Source organism: Mesoplodon bidens (assembly GCF_964165515.1).
Source record: "Mesoplodon bidens genome assembly, chromosome: 2".
NCBI lineage: Eukaryota > Metazoa > Chordata > Mammalia > Artiodactyla > Ziphiidae > Mesoplodon > Mesoplodon bidens.
The window spans coordinates 149644172-149660998 of NC_138177.1; the positions used below are offsets into that span (position 1 = coordinate 149644172).

The 16827-nt window shown below is 37.2% G+C and overlaps 1 protein-coding gene across 2 annotated transcripts in view; it reads left to right on the forward strand.

The window, feature by feature from the left end:
- EIF2B3 (eukaryotic translation initiation factor 2B subunit gamma) overlaps positions 1-16827 on the forward strand; it is a 150382-nt gene that overhangs the window by 54379 nt on the left and 79176 nt on the right. For both annotated transcript variants that reach the window (XM_081225806.1, XM_081225807.1), the window contains exons 4-5: positions 844-1003; positions 14228-14339. In XM_081225806.1, coding sequence (XP_081081932.1) covers positions 844-1003; positions 14228-14339 — 272 coding nt within the window. The remainder of the gene's footprint in view (positions 1-843; positions 1004-14227; positions 14340-16827) is intronic.

Consider the following 16827-nt stretch of genomic DNA (forward strand, 5'->3'; position numbering starts at 1 on the left):
GTGTTTTTCAGACTTTTTAAAATAGCAGAACCTGTACTGTTATGAGGATTAAATGAGTGCTTTTATACATACCTGAGGTTGTATTATAATTGTTTATTAGCTAGACTGATTTCCCAAAGAAGGGCACATTATAATATATTCATGTGTTATTTATTTCCTAGTATTGTAGAAAAGTGACTTTAAGTTTTTTTAAATTAATTTTTATGGGAGTATAGTTGCATTACAGTGTTGTGTTAGTTTCTACTGTACAGTAAAATGAATCAGCTATACATATACATATATCCCCTCTTTTTTGGATTTCCTTCCCATTTTAGGTCACCACATTGCATTAAGTAGAGTTCCCTGTGCTATACAGTATGTTCTCATTAGTTATCTATTTTATACATAGTATCAATAATGTATATGTATCAATCCTAATCTTCCAATCAAAGTGACTGCTTTAAAATAAAGTATTTCATAACGATATTGAATCATCAAACTTTGCCAAGGTGCTTTTTGAACTGTAAAGGGATGTATAAATTTAAGATCATTAACTCCATACTCACAGAAATAGACAATGTGGTGGTTTTCATACTCTGTACATTAGAGCCCAGGATTCCAGAGGTGCCTCAGGGACAGCAGCAGTAAGGCGTACACAAAGGGGAGGTAGGAATTCCAGACCCTCCCCCAACACAGCTCAATTAGAATGACCCCATTTATTTTACCTGTGCTACTGCTATAAAAAAGGTTTGAGGGCAAGTGTGCAGTTTGTGTTCTTTGAAGACATTGTAAGTTTATCCTGTGATGATTTGTGTGATCCATTGTCCTTTGTGATATTGACTTTTCCCCTTCTCCATTTGACAGACAGATGTACTGGTCCTGAGCTGTGATCTGATAACAGATGTTGCCTTACATGAGGTAGTGGACCTGTTCAGAGCTCATGATGCATCACTTGCCATGTTAATGAGAAAAGGTCAAGATGGCTTAGAACCAGTTCCAGGTCAAAAGGGGGGAAAAAAAGCAGGTAAGGAGACTAGAGTTTGATTTATTTGTTTGTTGGGTTCTTATAATTATTATTATCATTCATGCTTTCACTTAAGAAACATTCATTGAGAACTGACTCTACTGTGCTAGAGGTTGATGACATAAAGTCAAATAAGACACAGTCCCTGATTTGAAGAGGCTTATAACTATTTTTTTGTGTGTGTGTGTGGTACGCGGCCCTCTCACTGTTGTGGCCTCTCCCGTTGCGGAGCACAGGCTCCGGACGCGCAGGCTTAGCGGCCATGGCTCACGCACCCAGCCGCTCCGCGGCATGTGGGATCTTCCCGGACCGGGGTACGAACCCGTATCCCCTGCATCGGCAGGCAGACTCTCAACCACTGCGCCACCAGGGAAGCCCTGAAGAGGCTTATAACTATTGATTAGATTCTGTACCATCCAAGAGGCTTTTGTCTGCAGAGAGGAGCACTCAGAACTGTTTGCATTGTGTTTAAAACTCAAATAATTGAATACATATACTAAGAAACCAAAAAATCTAATTTAAAATCAATGTTTAAAAAATAACTAAAATTTGATTACAAATTAAATTAGATATCTGTAAGCAATTAAAATTATTATTACAAATTTAGTATGGTTGATTCTTCTGAATACACCAATCACCCTGAACAGCCAATAAACAAAATAGTCATTAACCATGCTTTGTCTTCTTAGGATTACAACATACTTATCTTGATATTTCCTAGAATTCTAGTAGTGGGTTATTTTTTTTTTTTAATCTTCAGAGGGTTATAGTAATCTTACCAGACCAAAAAGAAAAGGAATAATACTCTAGTCCAGCCAGGGTTATAGAATTTGGCTTACTGACTTGTTATTGATTTTTAGTTAAGGCATAGTTCATGATTGCTTTTCCCAGAGTATTTCAAACCTGAGTCACTGAGTCTATGACTGGGCTACTTTTAATAACTGAACTCATGGGACTTCCCTGGTGGCACAGTGGTTAAGACTCTGCGCTCCCAATGCAGGGGGCCCGGGTTCGATCCCTGGTCAGGGAGCTAGATCCCACATGCATGCCACAACTAAGAGTTCGCATGCCACAACTAAAGATCCCACATGCCACAACTAAGGAGCCAGCGAGCAGCAACTAAGGACTCTACATGCTGCAACCAAGACCTGGTGCAACCGAATAAATACTAAAAAAAACCAAAACTGAACTTATGACCAAAAAGCTTTGTTAGATCATACTTTTTATATAGGCTTTAGTTTTTCCTGGAATGATGTATTTTTTCCCTGGAGTTTTTCCCTGGAATGATGTGTTCTTTAGGTTTTTCTTAGTCAGAATTATGTAACCCATTGTCCTGTCATTATATATTGACGCAGTCTGTTGCAATTATTAGAAGCTATGTATGGCTTATTAGTATCTGACTATTATTAATAGAGCCACCTAGAATGTTCATTCCTAGGATTTGAGTAATGTAGTTTGTACTTTTAGCTCTCTTCTTCAGGGCATTTGGTTAACTTGTAATTTTGGATTATAGCATTGAAACTTCTTTCTAGTTGTTTTTTGTGCTAAAGCAATCACTGGTGCAGATCAATTGTTGAATCCTCTTTCTACCTTGTTATTATGTATGCTTCTCATGTGGATCAGTCCTTTTGTTCTTGACATAGTTTCTACTTCTGTGAGGTCTGGTTTGCTTACAATTCCCTGTATTCAGCCTTTTCTACCTATACAGATAAAAACAACTGTGTATCCAGACTTTATAAACATATGTATATTTTACAAATATTAATGTTTTCTTTTTTTCATACTCCTCTACTTATAACAATTTTAGAAAATCAAATACCCTACTATAGTTACTCTTCTTGGTATTATAACTTTTTATTGTGTTACACATTAGCCTTTATCTCTTAAGTATCATTATAAATGTGTAGCTTTTCACAATTTTATTTTAAATTAACTGTAACTATTATCTATCTATTCAGTTTAAAATGTTTTGATGCTTAAGTTGTCACAACGTGGTTAGTGGAAGTTACTTTATGTTGGCTCTTCTATTCTCTTTGAAAAGGTATGATGTATACTGGTAACTTGCTGTATGGTTATAGTGTGAGTATGGAGGTCAGGGAAGCAGGAAATGGTACTGGAGAGAATACAGGGATTAGACTAAAGAGTTTGAACTTTATCCCCAAAACAGTAGGGAGTTGTTTGAGGAATTTTAAACAAGAAAATGTCATAATCAGATTTGCGTATAGAAAGATTTTTCATTCTTAACATGAAATTTTGAACTCCTCTCAATATCTGTATTTTGTTATGTTTGACGGCTAAGTTTCACCTAAATGACTGAGTTTTAAATTCTTACCATGGAATGCTATGCATTTCAGTGATAAGCATTTTTTTAAAAGAATCCTAAATTTCTCATTGTGTATTTGGCCTGCCTCTTGGCTGCTCTTACGTGCCAGAACAGCCTGCAGTTCTCTCGTTCTCAGATACTGTTCAATATAGTCTAGATCCCTTAGGTCCAAGTTTCCCAAACTGTGTTCTTACTGGCTTATTGGAGAATGCCTAATGGCTAGATGTGTCAGGAGCCATCGTTCGCCCTGTTGCCACTTCCTTCTCAGATTTGTAGGAGCTGTAGCTACTGAGGAGGGCAGGATCAAACTTACGTTTGGATTTTTTGGACTGTTTTTTTTTTTCCTACTACAAGCCTTTACACATGATGTTCTCTACTGGAAATGCTCTCCCCTTACCCACAACACATGCACTCTAAATCCAGCTTAGCCTTCAAGTTATTTGCTGAGAAAGGTCTTCCTTGACCCTCTAATATGAAATTATAGCCCCTTGTTTGCCTACGTATGGCAGCCCTACTCTCTTACTTACTCTCTCCTCTACTGGACTATAAGCTCCGTGAGAATAGGGGTCATGTCCAGTTTGTTCACTTTATCCCCAGCGTCTGGCTCAGTTATGGCCGGTGGTGACCAGTAAGTAGATATTACTGAATGGGTTGAAGGGCCTGCCTATAAAGGTAGTTCTTTTTGCCCACGAGGTAAGAGAAAGTAAATTCAAGCCCTAGATGTTTAAATCCTAAAAATTTGAGTCTGAGCTGTAGTTAGATTCATGAGTGGGTATTATAAGAGCCCGAGTTTCAGCAATATAGGTTTAGCACACTGACACTACATTGCCTATTAATTTTTTTTTTCTTTTCTTTTCTTTTTTTTTGCCACACCACGCAGCTTGTGGGATCTTAGTTCCCCGACCAGGGATTGAACCCATGCCCCCTGCAATGGAAGCATGTAGTCCTAAACACTGGACAGGGAATTCCCATTGCCTATTAATTTGTGTTTAGAAATGTTTTCAAGATTTTTAAATTAAACAGCTACTGCTGTAGCATGGTTGTTAAAAGCACAGGTTCTGGAGTTCAGACTGTGTGGGCTTCAACACTCAAAAACTGTGTGGTCTTGGACAAATTGTCTAACTGACCTGAACTTCATTATCTTTAGCTGTAAAATGAGACTGAATCCTTTGGGGATTTTTGTGTGAGAATTAAATGAGATGTTTGTAAAGCATGTGATCTGCTACTTGACACTATAGTTGGCCCTTCGTATCCGGGTTTCGCAATATGGATTCAACCAACCAGTTGTGTAAAGATAATTAATTTCCACTTACCATCCCTTGCTTGTTAGAAAATCCAAGATTTCCTTCTTTCTCAATTTCAGTGAGAACATAGTGTGTTTATTTTGCTTAATTGCAGATTAACATGTTTACTAAGGGGCTTTTTTTTTCCTGGACATTCCTGTGTGCAAATGTTTAATGCTACTATGATTTTATGACACAAATTATTGACTATTATCTCTATAGTTCCACCATGTCTCTTGGGATATATGAAATGGAAAAAGTTCTAGGAAATTGTTTTTTAACGTATCCAGTTCACTGTAGTATTTCTCAAACTCCTTCCTAGTTCTCAGAGTTATATACAGCTTTGGTTCAGACTAGAATTAGTATATATCAAAGTGCTTCAGAATCTCACAAGTGAAAGCTGTCACTTGGTTGTCACCTCTCAATCAGCTTAGCTCCCTCTGTATTAACAAATGCTGGCAGGCAGTTCTGAGCCTATATTTCTTTTGCTTCAGCTTCCTTGATTTTTCTCAAAGCTCTACTGCAAAAAAAAAAAAAAAAAAAAAAAAAAAAAGCAAAAACCTTCTATTCCTGCTTAGGCTTCTACTTATCTTTTTTCTCTTCTCAATCCTATTCTCACTGCCCCCTCCCCCTTTTTTTCCCTAATTATATCCAACAGAAGTGACTTGAAATCCCTGCATACTCAAAACTGAAATTCTTGTGATTGAGGAAACAGTATACAGAAATAAGTTCAAATATGCTAGAAATTGTGTATCACAATGTGACAAGTACAATAATAGGAGCATGTACAAAATACAGGGAACAGTTTAATGTCTTAGTTACAGGGAAATATGTTTTAAAGACATGATATTTGAAAAAAAGGAGTTGAGCAATTTACTTAGGTACAGATTGGGTAGTTGGTGTGAAATCAGATCCCTGACTAACAAATGCATTAAATTTTGATGTAGTCATTGAATTTAGGACATACTATGTATAAAATCTATGCTAAGTCCTATATGAGAAGCATAAATAATCAAGATTTGCTCATAAGGTAAAATCCAATGAATGGGGCTAGGTAGTTTTGTTATTCACCAACTTTTATATCCATCTATGGCCTAATAGCACTTTGTGGATAGTTGTTCAATATCACATCAGTGCTAAGTGGTAGAATCAGAACTTGAACCCGTGCCTTCTAACTCCATAGCCTGGGCTTTCTACTTCTTTTTTTCTTTAATTTAGTTTTAATTTCTATCAATGTTTTATATGCCCATAATTTTAAAAGTGATGTAATTCTCCAAGGTATATTATAATAAATAGCAACCCCCATCTTGTCTCTCCTCACCTCACTCAGAGGCGGCCACTTTCAACATTTTTAGCTAATTTTTTTTCACATTTAACCCCACCTCTCAAATAACATGCTTTTGTTTGTTATGTCTTGATATTTTTAGTTTTTGGAATTATCTATTTACTTCCTACTATGAAAGTGAAAGATTTAGTTCTATTTTACCACACCTTCTGCCCCCACCACACATATGCAAACTTCCAGTCTCCTCAGCTTCCTAATATAGTTACTTATATTGTAGTGTTGATTAACTGAATATTTGATGTTTACATTATTTTGAATGTGTAAATGGTATTCACAGCTGAACCTGTAGTATGTCGTTACTTTTCTCTTTCTTCCTTTTATTTTCCTAAAAATTGTCTCGTTTTTTCATTTGCTTTGTTTTCTATGTATTTATTACTAATTCAGCCTTAACCCCAGTTGTGTGAATTTCCTCTCATTACTTTCCAACACACTGTTTCCCTCAATTTCAAATTCTTAAAGATCTCTCTCCTAGATTCTGGACTAGTTGCTCTGCTGTGTAACTGTCATTTTAGGTTCACCCTTCACTCTCATATCTTGAACCTCATATTTTCCTCTTTCTTAGTTTATATCCACTTTTTTTGCGGGGGGCGGCTGGGTATAAACTTCCCTTGGAAATCCTGTCCCCTCAAAATTTTGAAAGTATTATTTCACTATCTTTTAGCTTTTCTATTAAATCCAACACCATTGTGATTCTTGATTCTTTTTGTATGAGACCATTTTTTTTTCCTTTCTAGAAGCTTATAGGATCTTATTACTTCTAAACTTCTAAAATTTCACCTTGATATGCCTTAGTATAGTTTAATGTCATCCCCTGTGTTGGATGCTAATGGGCCTTTCAATCTGAAAATTCAAGTCCTCAGTTCTAAAAATTTTTTCTCAGATTAATTACCTTTAAAAAAAATTAAGTGAAATTTTATTAATACGTTTCATGTTCTCTTCAACTGTAATTCTCTATTTTGTTTGCCTGTTTTATTTTCAGTGAGGTATAGTTGGTTTACAATATTATATAAGTTTCAAGCATACAACATGGTGATTCACAATTTTTAAAGATTATACTCCATTTATAGTTATTTTAAAATATTGGCTATATTCCATGTGCTGTACAATATATCCTTTCAGCTTACTTATTTTATACATAGTTCTTCGTACTTCTTAATCCCCTACCCCTATCTTGCCCCTCCACCTTCCCTCTCCCCACTGGTAACCACTAGTTTGTTGTCTATATCTGTTAGTCTATTTCTTTTTTGTTATATTTTCTTTTTTGTTTTATTTTTTAAGTTCCACATGTAAGTGGTAACATACAGTGTTTATCTTTCTCATCTGACTTAGTTCACTAAGTAAGCATAATACCTTCCAGGTCCCTCCATGTTGTTACAAATGGCAAAATTTTCATTCTTTTTTGTGGCTGATTAGTATTCCATTGTGTGTGTGTGTGCATATATATATATATATATATATATATATTACATCTTCTTTATCTATTCATTTGATGGACACTTAGGTTGCTTCCGTATCTTAGCTGTTATAAATAATACTGCTATGAGCATTGGGGTGCATGTATCTTTTCAGAAATGCAAATCAAAACCACAATGAGATGTTACCTCACATCTATCAGAGTGGCTGTCATCACAAATAACAAGCGTTAGCAAGGCTGTGAAGAAAGGGGAAACTTTGTACACTGCTGGTGGGAATGTAAACTGGTGTAGCCACTGTGGAAAACAGCATGGAGGTTCCTCAGAAAGCTAAAAATAAAACTACCATATGATTCACCAGTTCCACCCCTGGGTATATATCCAAAGAAAATGAAAATACTAATCTTTTTTTTTTTTTTTTTAACCCACCACTCAACTCAAACTTTAAAACCAATGTGATCTTACCCCCTCCCAACTCACTATTGTCCCCATCTAAGGTAATTATCAACACCTTACTGAATCTTATTTATCTTGTTTTGGCTTTCCTTTATCTCAGCTTTATGTATTCTAAAAATATATATTGATATGTATGTATTTTAAATTTTTTATTTATTTATTTTTGGCTGCATTGGGTCCTGTTGCTGTGTGCAGGCTTCCTCTAGTTACAGCGAGCAGGGGCTATACTCTTTGTTGTGGTGCACGGACTTCTCATTGCAGTGGTTTCTCTTGTTGCAGAGCACGAGCTCTAGGCCCGTGGGCTTTAGTATTTGTGGCACACCAGCTCAGTAGTTGTGGCTCACAGGCTCTAGAGCACAGGCTCAGTAGCTGTGGCGCATGGGCTTAGTTGCTCTGTGGCATGTGGGATCTTCCTGGACCAGGGATTGAACTGTGTCCCCTGCACTGGCAGGTGGATTCTTAACCACTGTGCCACCAGGGAAGTCCTGATATATTTTTTAGTTGCTTCTAATTTTATTTAAAAAGATAGCATGATGGATGTAATCTAGTGGGACTTACTTTTTCCAATATTATATTATGGGCAGCTACAGTTTCTTCATTTTGAGTGCTATACAAAATTGCACTGTATAAGTACACTATAGTTTATTTATTCACTTTTCAAGCAATGGGGGTTTAGATTGATTCCAAATTTTTGCTATTGTCACCAGTGCTGTTATGAACATTTATGTACATATTGTTTAATGGGCACATGTAAGAGTTTCTTAATAGAATTGCTGGGTCATAGAATATATGAATGTTCAATTTTAGGGGTAATGGTAAACAGTTTTACTCTTTTCCAAAGTGGTTATATCAGTTTCCTCAACTACCAGAGATTTATTTATTTATTTATTTATTTATTTTTGCGTTACACGGGCCTCTCACTGTTGTGGCCTCTCCCGTCGCGGAGCACAGGCTCCGGACGCGCAGGCTCAGCGGCCATGGCTCACGGGGCCCAGCCGCTCTGCGGCATGTGGGATCCTCTCAGACCGGGGCACGAACCCGCGTCCCCTGCATCGGCAGGCGGACTCCCAACCACTGCGCCACCAGGGAGGCCCAACTACCAGAGATTTAAAAGAATTCATTGCTCCATCTACTCTCCAGCACTCGGCGTTGTCAGATTCTTTGCGTCAGTTGAGCAGAAGTAAAATGGTATCTTATCTCATTGTGATCTTTGTGTACATTTCCCTTGGTCTCTCGAGGTTGAGTATTTGTTCACTGGTCGTATTTATTTTCTCTTCTGTGAAATGCCTGTTTATATATTTTGCCTAGTTTTCAATGAGTTATTTGCACATTTCTTACTGATTTGTTTCTTACCACTCATTTGTCAGTTGGATATACTGCAAATATAGTTTCCCAAAAGAAAATGGGAAAATTTTTTTTGCAGTACGCGGGCCTCTCACTGTTGTGGCCTCTCCCATTGTGGAGCACAGGCTCCGGATGCGCAGGCTCAGCGACCATGGCTCACGGGCCCAGCCGCTCCACGGCATGTGGGATCCTCCCGGACCGGGGCACGAACCCACGTCCCCTGCATCGGCAGGCGGACTCCCAACCACTGCGCCACCAGGGAAGCCCCTCTCACTTTCTTTAAAACGTCTTATGAACAAAAATTCTTAACTTTAATATAATCAAATTTACCAAAATTTTAAAAGCATCTTTTGTGTCTTGAACTCCCTACTGCAAGTTCTGAACAAAGTTAATTTATGTTTTCTTTTTTCTTTATTTTTAATTAATTATTTATTTATTTATTTATTTTTGGCTGCATTGGGTCTTTGTTGTGGTGCACGGGCTTCTCACTGCAGTGGCTTCTCTTGTTTCAGAGCATGGGCTCTAGGTGCACAGGCTTCAGTAGTTGTGGCACGTGGGCTCAGTAATTGTGGCTTGCGGGCTCTAGAGCGGAGGCCTCCATAGTTGTGGCACATGGGCTTAGCTGCTCCGCAGCATGTGGGATCTTCCCGGACCAGGGCTCGAACCCATGTCCCCTGCATTGGCAGGTGGATTCTTAACCACTGTGCCACCAGGAAAGTCCTTAACATATTTTCTAATAAGAATTTTAAAGATTTATGCTTGACACATAATTCCTTTATCCAAATAGAATTGTGTCTTGTATATGGTGTGAGGTTGGCATCCAGTTTAATCTTGTTTTCCATATAGATGTCTCTTTTTCCTTCCTCCATTTATTAAATAGACTCTCCTTTCTCCAAGGAGAAAGGGTGAGAATCTTCTAGCAGCACATAAGTTATGAACTTATGTAACCTAATCACAAAAGTAACATCTGATTACTTTTGCCACTTTTTGTTGGTAGAAGCAAGTAGCCAGGCCAGCCCATACTCAAGGGGAGGGGATACAGAAGGGTGTGCAGGCCAGGAAGCAGTTATCATTCTTAGAGCCAGCCTGCCACAGCTGAACTCACTAGTATGTCTAGGGCCTTAGCTGTGACAGCTGAGTTTCTCTTTCCATTTAGTCTCTTATCATACAGGAGGCTAGCCCAGACTTGTTCACATGGCAGCAGCAGCAGCAGGTTCTAAGAGAATAAGAAAGAAGCTACAAGGTCTCTTGAGGCCTAAACTCAGAACTCACACGTGTCATTTCCTCCGCACTCCTGTTAGTCAAAGCTAGTCGCTAGGCCAGCCTAGATATAAAGGATAGGGAATTAACCTTACTAACCTTACTTCTTTTTTTTTTTCCTGGGGGCGCTTTTTTTTTCTTCAAATTTTTTTGTTGTGGTAAAAAACACATAACAAAATTTACCATCTCTTTTTAAACATAGTTCAGTGGTAATAAATACATTTATAATTTTGTGCACCCATCTCCATAACTCTTCTCATCTTGTAAAACTGAAACTTTATAACCATTAAATATAAATCCCCATTTCCCCCTCCTCCCAGCCCCTGGCAAATACCATCTGTTTTTTGTCTGTATGATTTTGGGTACTTTCAGTACCTTATGTAAGTAGAATCATATAGTATTTGTCTTTTTGTCACTGGTTTGTTTCCCTTAGTATAGTGTCCTCAAGGTTTATCTATGTTGTAGCGTATTTCAGGATTTCCTTCCTTTTTAAGGCTGAATAATATTCTCTTATGTGTATATACCACATTTTGCTTATCTGTTTAATTCATAGATGGACATTTGGGTTGCTTCTACAGTTTAGCTATTTTGAGTAATGTTGCTAAGGACATGGGTGTAAAAATATCTCGTCAAGACCTTGCTTTCAGTTATTTTGGTTATATACCCAGAAGTGGAATTGTTGGATCATATGGTAATTCTGTTTTTAATTTTTTGAGGAACCACCATGCTGTTTTCCACAGTGGCTACCATCTTACATTCTCGACCCTATATCTTTATGGGCAAAGCTACAACAAATTTGTAACCCTTTTAAATCTACTACATAGACTGTTAGTTTTGATTTGCTAATGTTTTATTTTGCCTGTACTTTTCCTTTGTCATATCTTTGTTTGGTTTTAGCATCAGAATCATGCTGGCCTCATAAAATGAGATGGAATTCCCCACTCCAAACATAATGCCTGTCACTGGGGTGGTGCACAAATATATTTATTAGTTGAATGAATGAATGAATAAGTAAATGACTGTAGAGGAGACAGAGAAGTAAAAAACAACTAGAAAAATATATGAATAGTTGATTATGACAGAATTTTTTAAGATGGAAGTTCATAGTTTTAACTGCCTTCTTAACCTCATTTGTGTAATCTTTCTCTTAGGATGGACATTCTAATGTTCTTGCTCTGCTTCCCAAGTGGAATTCACTTTGTTAAAGCAGAACAGAAAGAAACCTGTCCAAGTTTCTATAATTTGTATTATATTCTGAGGTCCCAGTTACTATGGTAGCTACAAAGAAGTAAATACAAGGAGGGGGGCCTGAGAGTGAGGGAAATGTGACTGAAGTGCAACATAGCTGAAAAATTGACTTGTTGGAAATTATTGCTCCCAGGACATTCAGTAATTCAAGGTTTTTTGTGGGCCTAAGGAGTTGGATAGGGTAAGCACTCCAAATATATCCAAAAATAACATCTCTGTGTTATTTCCTTTTAAAATGTTGGCTCGTAATCAGAGCTTTGCAGACTTTGTTATATTCTCAAGTTTCCATGTAATGGATGAATTGATATATGTCAGAGTTGCTGTGTGACATTTGAAATTCTCTGCAAAATTTAGTTTCAATTGAAATTCTCTGTAAAATTTACCTTCAAATTGGCATTATTTACCCTTCCTTCTTTGGTGTTCACTTATCTTGGTAATTAGAAAAAAACAACATGTAATTTTTTATGATAGTTTCTCCCTATTCAGATTAAAACACTGCCTAGGAGATAACCAGAGACCATCTGAAGGAATGGATGCTTTCAGGAACCTGAGCTAAACACATTATACACTTGAGTAAAGCATTTGGTTTTAGGTATATAGGCAGCTGCAGCCAACAGGGAAGCATGTTCAGTTGTATAGTAGCCATTGTCTGTCAATAGGAGGTAGAAAAATTCATCTTTAGAGATACCATTTTTCCTAGAGCTCACCTTTTAGTTTCTCCCTTTCAAATAGGTATTAAATCATTGCTTTATTTGATTGTTGTGAAGATCAAATGAGAGCATGTATTTTGTTTAATTTTTTAAACTTAAACATTTTATTTAATGTTTTAGTTAATAGCACTAAATGGTGCTTTACAAATATTAACTCATTTAGTTCTCCTAAAAATCCTGTGAGGTAGGCGTAGGCACTATTATCCCCATTTTACAGGTGAAACTGAGGAATGGAAGTTTATTATCTTGCTCAAAGAGATACAACTAATAAGTGGGATTCATACCCAGGTGGTCTAGCTTCAGAGGCTCTCTTCTTAATCATTATGCTATGCTGCCTCTATGTGAAAATGTTTTTGTAAGCTATAAATAGATACTGTATGGATGTTAGTAGCAGATTTTATTAAATGTTCAACACTACACTAGATGTGGTGGGAGAGCTAAAGGAATCATAAGTCTGCCTTTGAACAGTTTGTAATCTTGTTGGGGAAAAGAAATATCTAACACAGAAGACAGCAATAATATGGCATCCTATAAGATCATTGTCTACCAGAGAACTCTCCACATCTAGTAAATATCTGCCTTATTTTCTTTCAGTGCTCCCATACACAGCACAAAATCTAGTGCATAGTAGACATACAGTTAATGTTGGTTAAATGTGGATTCCCTTAAATGCTATTCCCATTTTCACAGTGAGCAAACCTAGGTTATTATTTACAGAGAAACAGTTGCAATTTCTTTCTGTGCCATGCAGTGGGCTTGTGGTTCATCTACTTAATTTGGCTAAGCAGTATCTTGACTGGCCCTCTTTTTTTTTTTTTAACTTTTAATTTTTTTGATATATACTGGTTTAGTTTTTTTAAATTTATTTATTATTTTTATTTTTCTCTGCGTTGAGTCTTAGTTGCTGCATGCGGGCTTTCTCTAGTTGCAGTGAGCGGGGGCCACTCTTAGTTGCGGTCCGTGGGCTTCTCATTGTGGTGGCTTCTCTTGTTGCGGAGCACAGGCTCTAGGCACCGAGGCTTCAGTAGTTGTGGCACTCGGGCTAGTAGTTGTGGCTCATGGGCTTAGTTGCTCCACGGCATGTGGGATCTTCCCAGACCAGGGCTTGAAACCATGTCTCCTGCATTGGCAGGCGGATTCTTAACCACTGCGCCACCAGGGAAGTCCCCTACTTACTTAGTTTTGACAAATAAAAATTCTGTATTTAAGGTATACAACATGATGTTTTGACATCATATGTAGATGTTGTGAAATGATTACCACAATCAAACTAATTAACATATCCATCACCTCCTTAACTTTTAATTTTTGACACAATTTTACATTTACAGAAGGTTACAGGAGTAGTATAAAGATCGCAAATATCCTTTACCCAGATTCCCCAAATGTTAACATTTGCTCTAGTATTCTCCCGCTTTCCCTCTTATAATATATATTCCATGTGTATCTAATGAATATATAACATATTATATATGTAATTATTATTTTTCTGAGCTATTTATGAGAATAAATTGCAGATATGATTCCCTTTGCCTTTAATACATCAATGTGTATCTTTCCCCCACACCCCACACTCTCTTAAAACAGAAAATTACATTGGTACCATACTTTAATCTACAGACTTTATTCAGGCTTCACCAGTTAACCTAATAATATCCTTTAGAGCAATACAAAAAAACTTTGACTGCCCATGTTTTAAACATTGTGGTGAGTATGTGTTACATAGCACTCACTCCTGTATTTGGTTCTAAAAGCAATGTGAGCAGGTGCCCTCTCCCCTGACTTAGTCATACAGGTGGGGCAAACGGCTTTGTTTGATTTTCCTTTTTTGTGTGTGATTCAGTGGAGCAGCGTGACTTCATTGGAGTGGACAGCACAGGAAAGAGGCTGCTCTTCATGGCTAATGAAGCAGACTTGGATGAGGAGCTGGTCATTAAGGGATCCGTCCTGCAGAAGTAAGCCCTGGGGTTTTTCTTTTTGGCAATTCTCCTTGTCTTAAAACAAAATAAAGCCACCCAGTGGATGGGAAAGAGGGAATGAAAACTAGATTAAACTGTGTGAAATTGACAAAAGTATGTGAATGTTTTCCCATGAGATAGAATGGAGGCTTTTCTTCACCACACAAGCTTAGCTTTTCCCTGTGTCTTTTCCTGCCAAGGTAGAATCAAATCCTGCACAGGAGCGGGGCACAGCAGCTGTGGAGAGAACAGGGAACAGGACTGTCTTTCCGACAGTGTTATAGAACTTCCTTTTTTTTTTAAATTGTGATAAACACACAACATAAAATTTACCACCTTAACCATATTTAAGTGTACAGTTCAGTAGTGTTAAAAGTATGTGGACATTGTTGTTAAGCAGATCTCCAGAACTTTTTCATCTTGCAAACCTGAAGCTCTGTATCCATTAAACAACAACTCTCCCTTATCTGCTCTCCCCAGGCCCTGGTAACCACCATTTGACTTTCTGTTTTTCTGAATTTGACTACTTGACGTACCATTTATAAGTGGAATCATGCACTATTTGTCTTTTTGTCACTGGCTTATTTCACTTAATTAGTATAATATCCTCAAGGTTTATCCACATTGTAGCATGTGTCAGAATTTCCTTCCTTTTAAGGCTGCATAAATTCCATTGTGTGTATACACCACATTTTCTCTATCTGTTCATCTATCAGTGGACATTTGGGTTGCTTCCACCTCTTGGCTATTGTGAATAATGCTGCAGTGAACATGGATGTGCAGATATCCCTTTGAGATCCTGCTTTGAATTCTTCTGGATATATATCCAGAGGTGGGATTGCTGGATTATTTGATAGTTTCTTTTTTTTTTTGAGGAACCTCCATACTGTTTTCCATTTTACAATCACACCAACCATGATGAGGATATAATTTCTTCATATCCTCATCAAAGCTTGTTATTTCCTATATTTTTGACAGTGGCCATCCTAATGGCTGCACCTAGGCAACCTCGTCACATTTTCTTCAATCAGCATTTTATTGACTGCTTGCTCAGAAGCCACTATACTCAGAGCTTTACTGCCTGATGCCAGTACATAGGAATGCTTAATAAATGTTTGGAGCCTGGATGAAATGAATGTAAGAGGAGTAAATTGGGAAAGAAAAATGTCTTACTGGTTGGTGGTTTTTTTCCTGTTTGTTTGTTTGTTTGTTTTGCTATCCAGCACAACAGAGGTAGGAGACATATTTCAGAGTATATATTTTAATGAAAATGAAATTAAACTCTAGCTTCAGTTGGCCCAATTACCCTTATGGATAAGAGTTCTATATTAGAGCCTTGCAAAGAAACACTTGTGGATTAAAGTGGATGCTTCAGATTGCATCACAGAGCTTCCTACTACTAGTTTCTAATTAAATGTGAAAAATAAATTAATTTTAAAAATGGCAGAAATTTCAACAGTAGCAAACACAGTAAGATAATCAAACATAATAAAGCTTAAAAATTGGTGGCCAAGGAAAGAAACAAGATTCTGGTGAGGAACAGAAGGGAATAACAGTAGGCTCCGAACTCCACCCTATCACCACTCCCCAGAAGCCATACTGATGTGTTAATGAAACCCTGCAAATTCTCACTAATAGCTCCAGGTCTGGAAAGAAGCAAACTGAGTACATATCTATACATTTATCTTCTTCTGACTGAGAAGCAATGGGAACAACTGCTAGGGAGTAAATGATGCAGCAGGGAAAACGAACAATGAGGTTGACTCTTTAACAGAAACAAAAGATGTAATCCTAAAAAAATGAATAGGTGAAATAATGTGAAGCTGGAGACTGTCCTTCCATAGGAATGGGGTAACCCCTTACGTATGTGGAATGAAACAAGAATATTTAACAGAATCTCAGGAAAGAGAAATAATTGGACAACGACTCTACAGTACCTTGGTGAGTTCCCTATACCCTTTCCATCCCTCCCACTCACATCATTCCCTGAAGCCATAGAAAAGTACACAGAATACAAAATAAGCAGCACTCACATGGTAGCCAGTCTCAGATACATGAGGATGAGAGATAAGAATTCATCTATAATATATCAAAATAAATAAAACAAGCATGAACAAGACCAAAAGAATCAGTGTGTCAACTGTGCAAATATATAGCAAAAATGAAAGCAAGAAAAATGCCCTGCAAAAAAACAAAAACCTGCCCTGAGAAAAACATAACTCAATGAATAGAAAGAATTTCCTTACAAATATACAATTCTACCACTGCAAAACAACTGAGTAGAATATGAATTTCATAAATAAGAGTTCAGTGATGAGATGATAAAACAACAAAATGAGATAAAAGAAGATATTATAGAACTAAGAAAATAAATTGAGGACCAAATAACTTAATTACAGAATTAATTAATTAATTTTAAAATAGCAAAGAGCAGAACTGACACCACTGAAAATCAAATTATATACATAGAGGAAAAGTTTAAGAT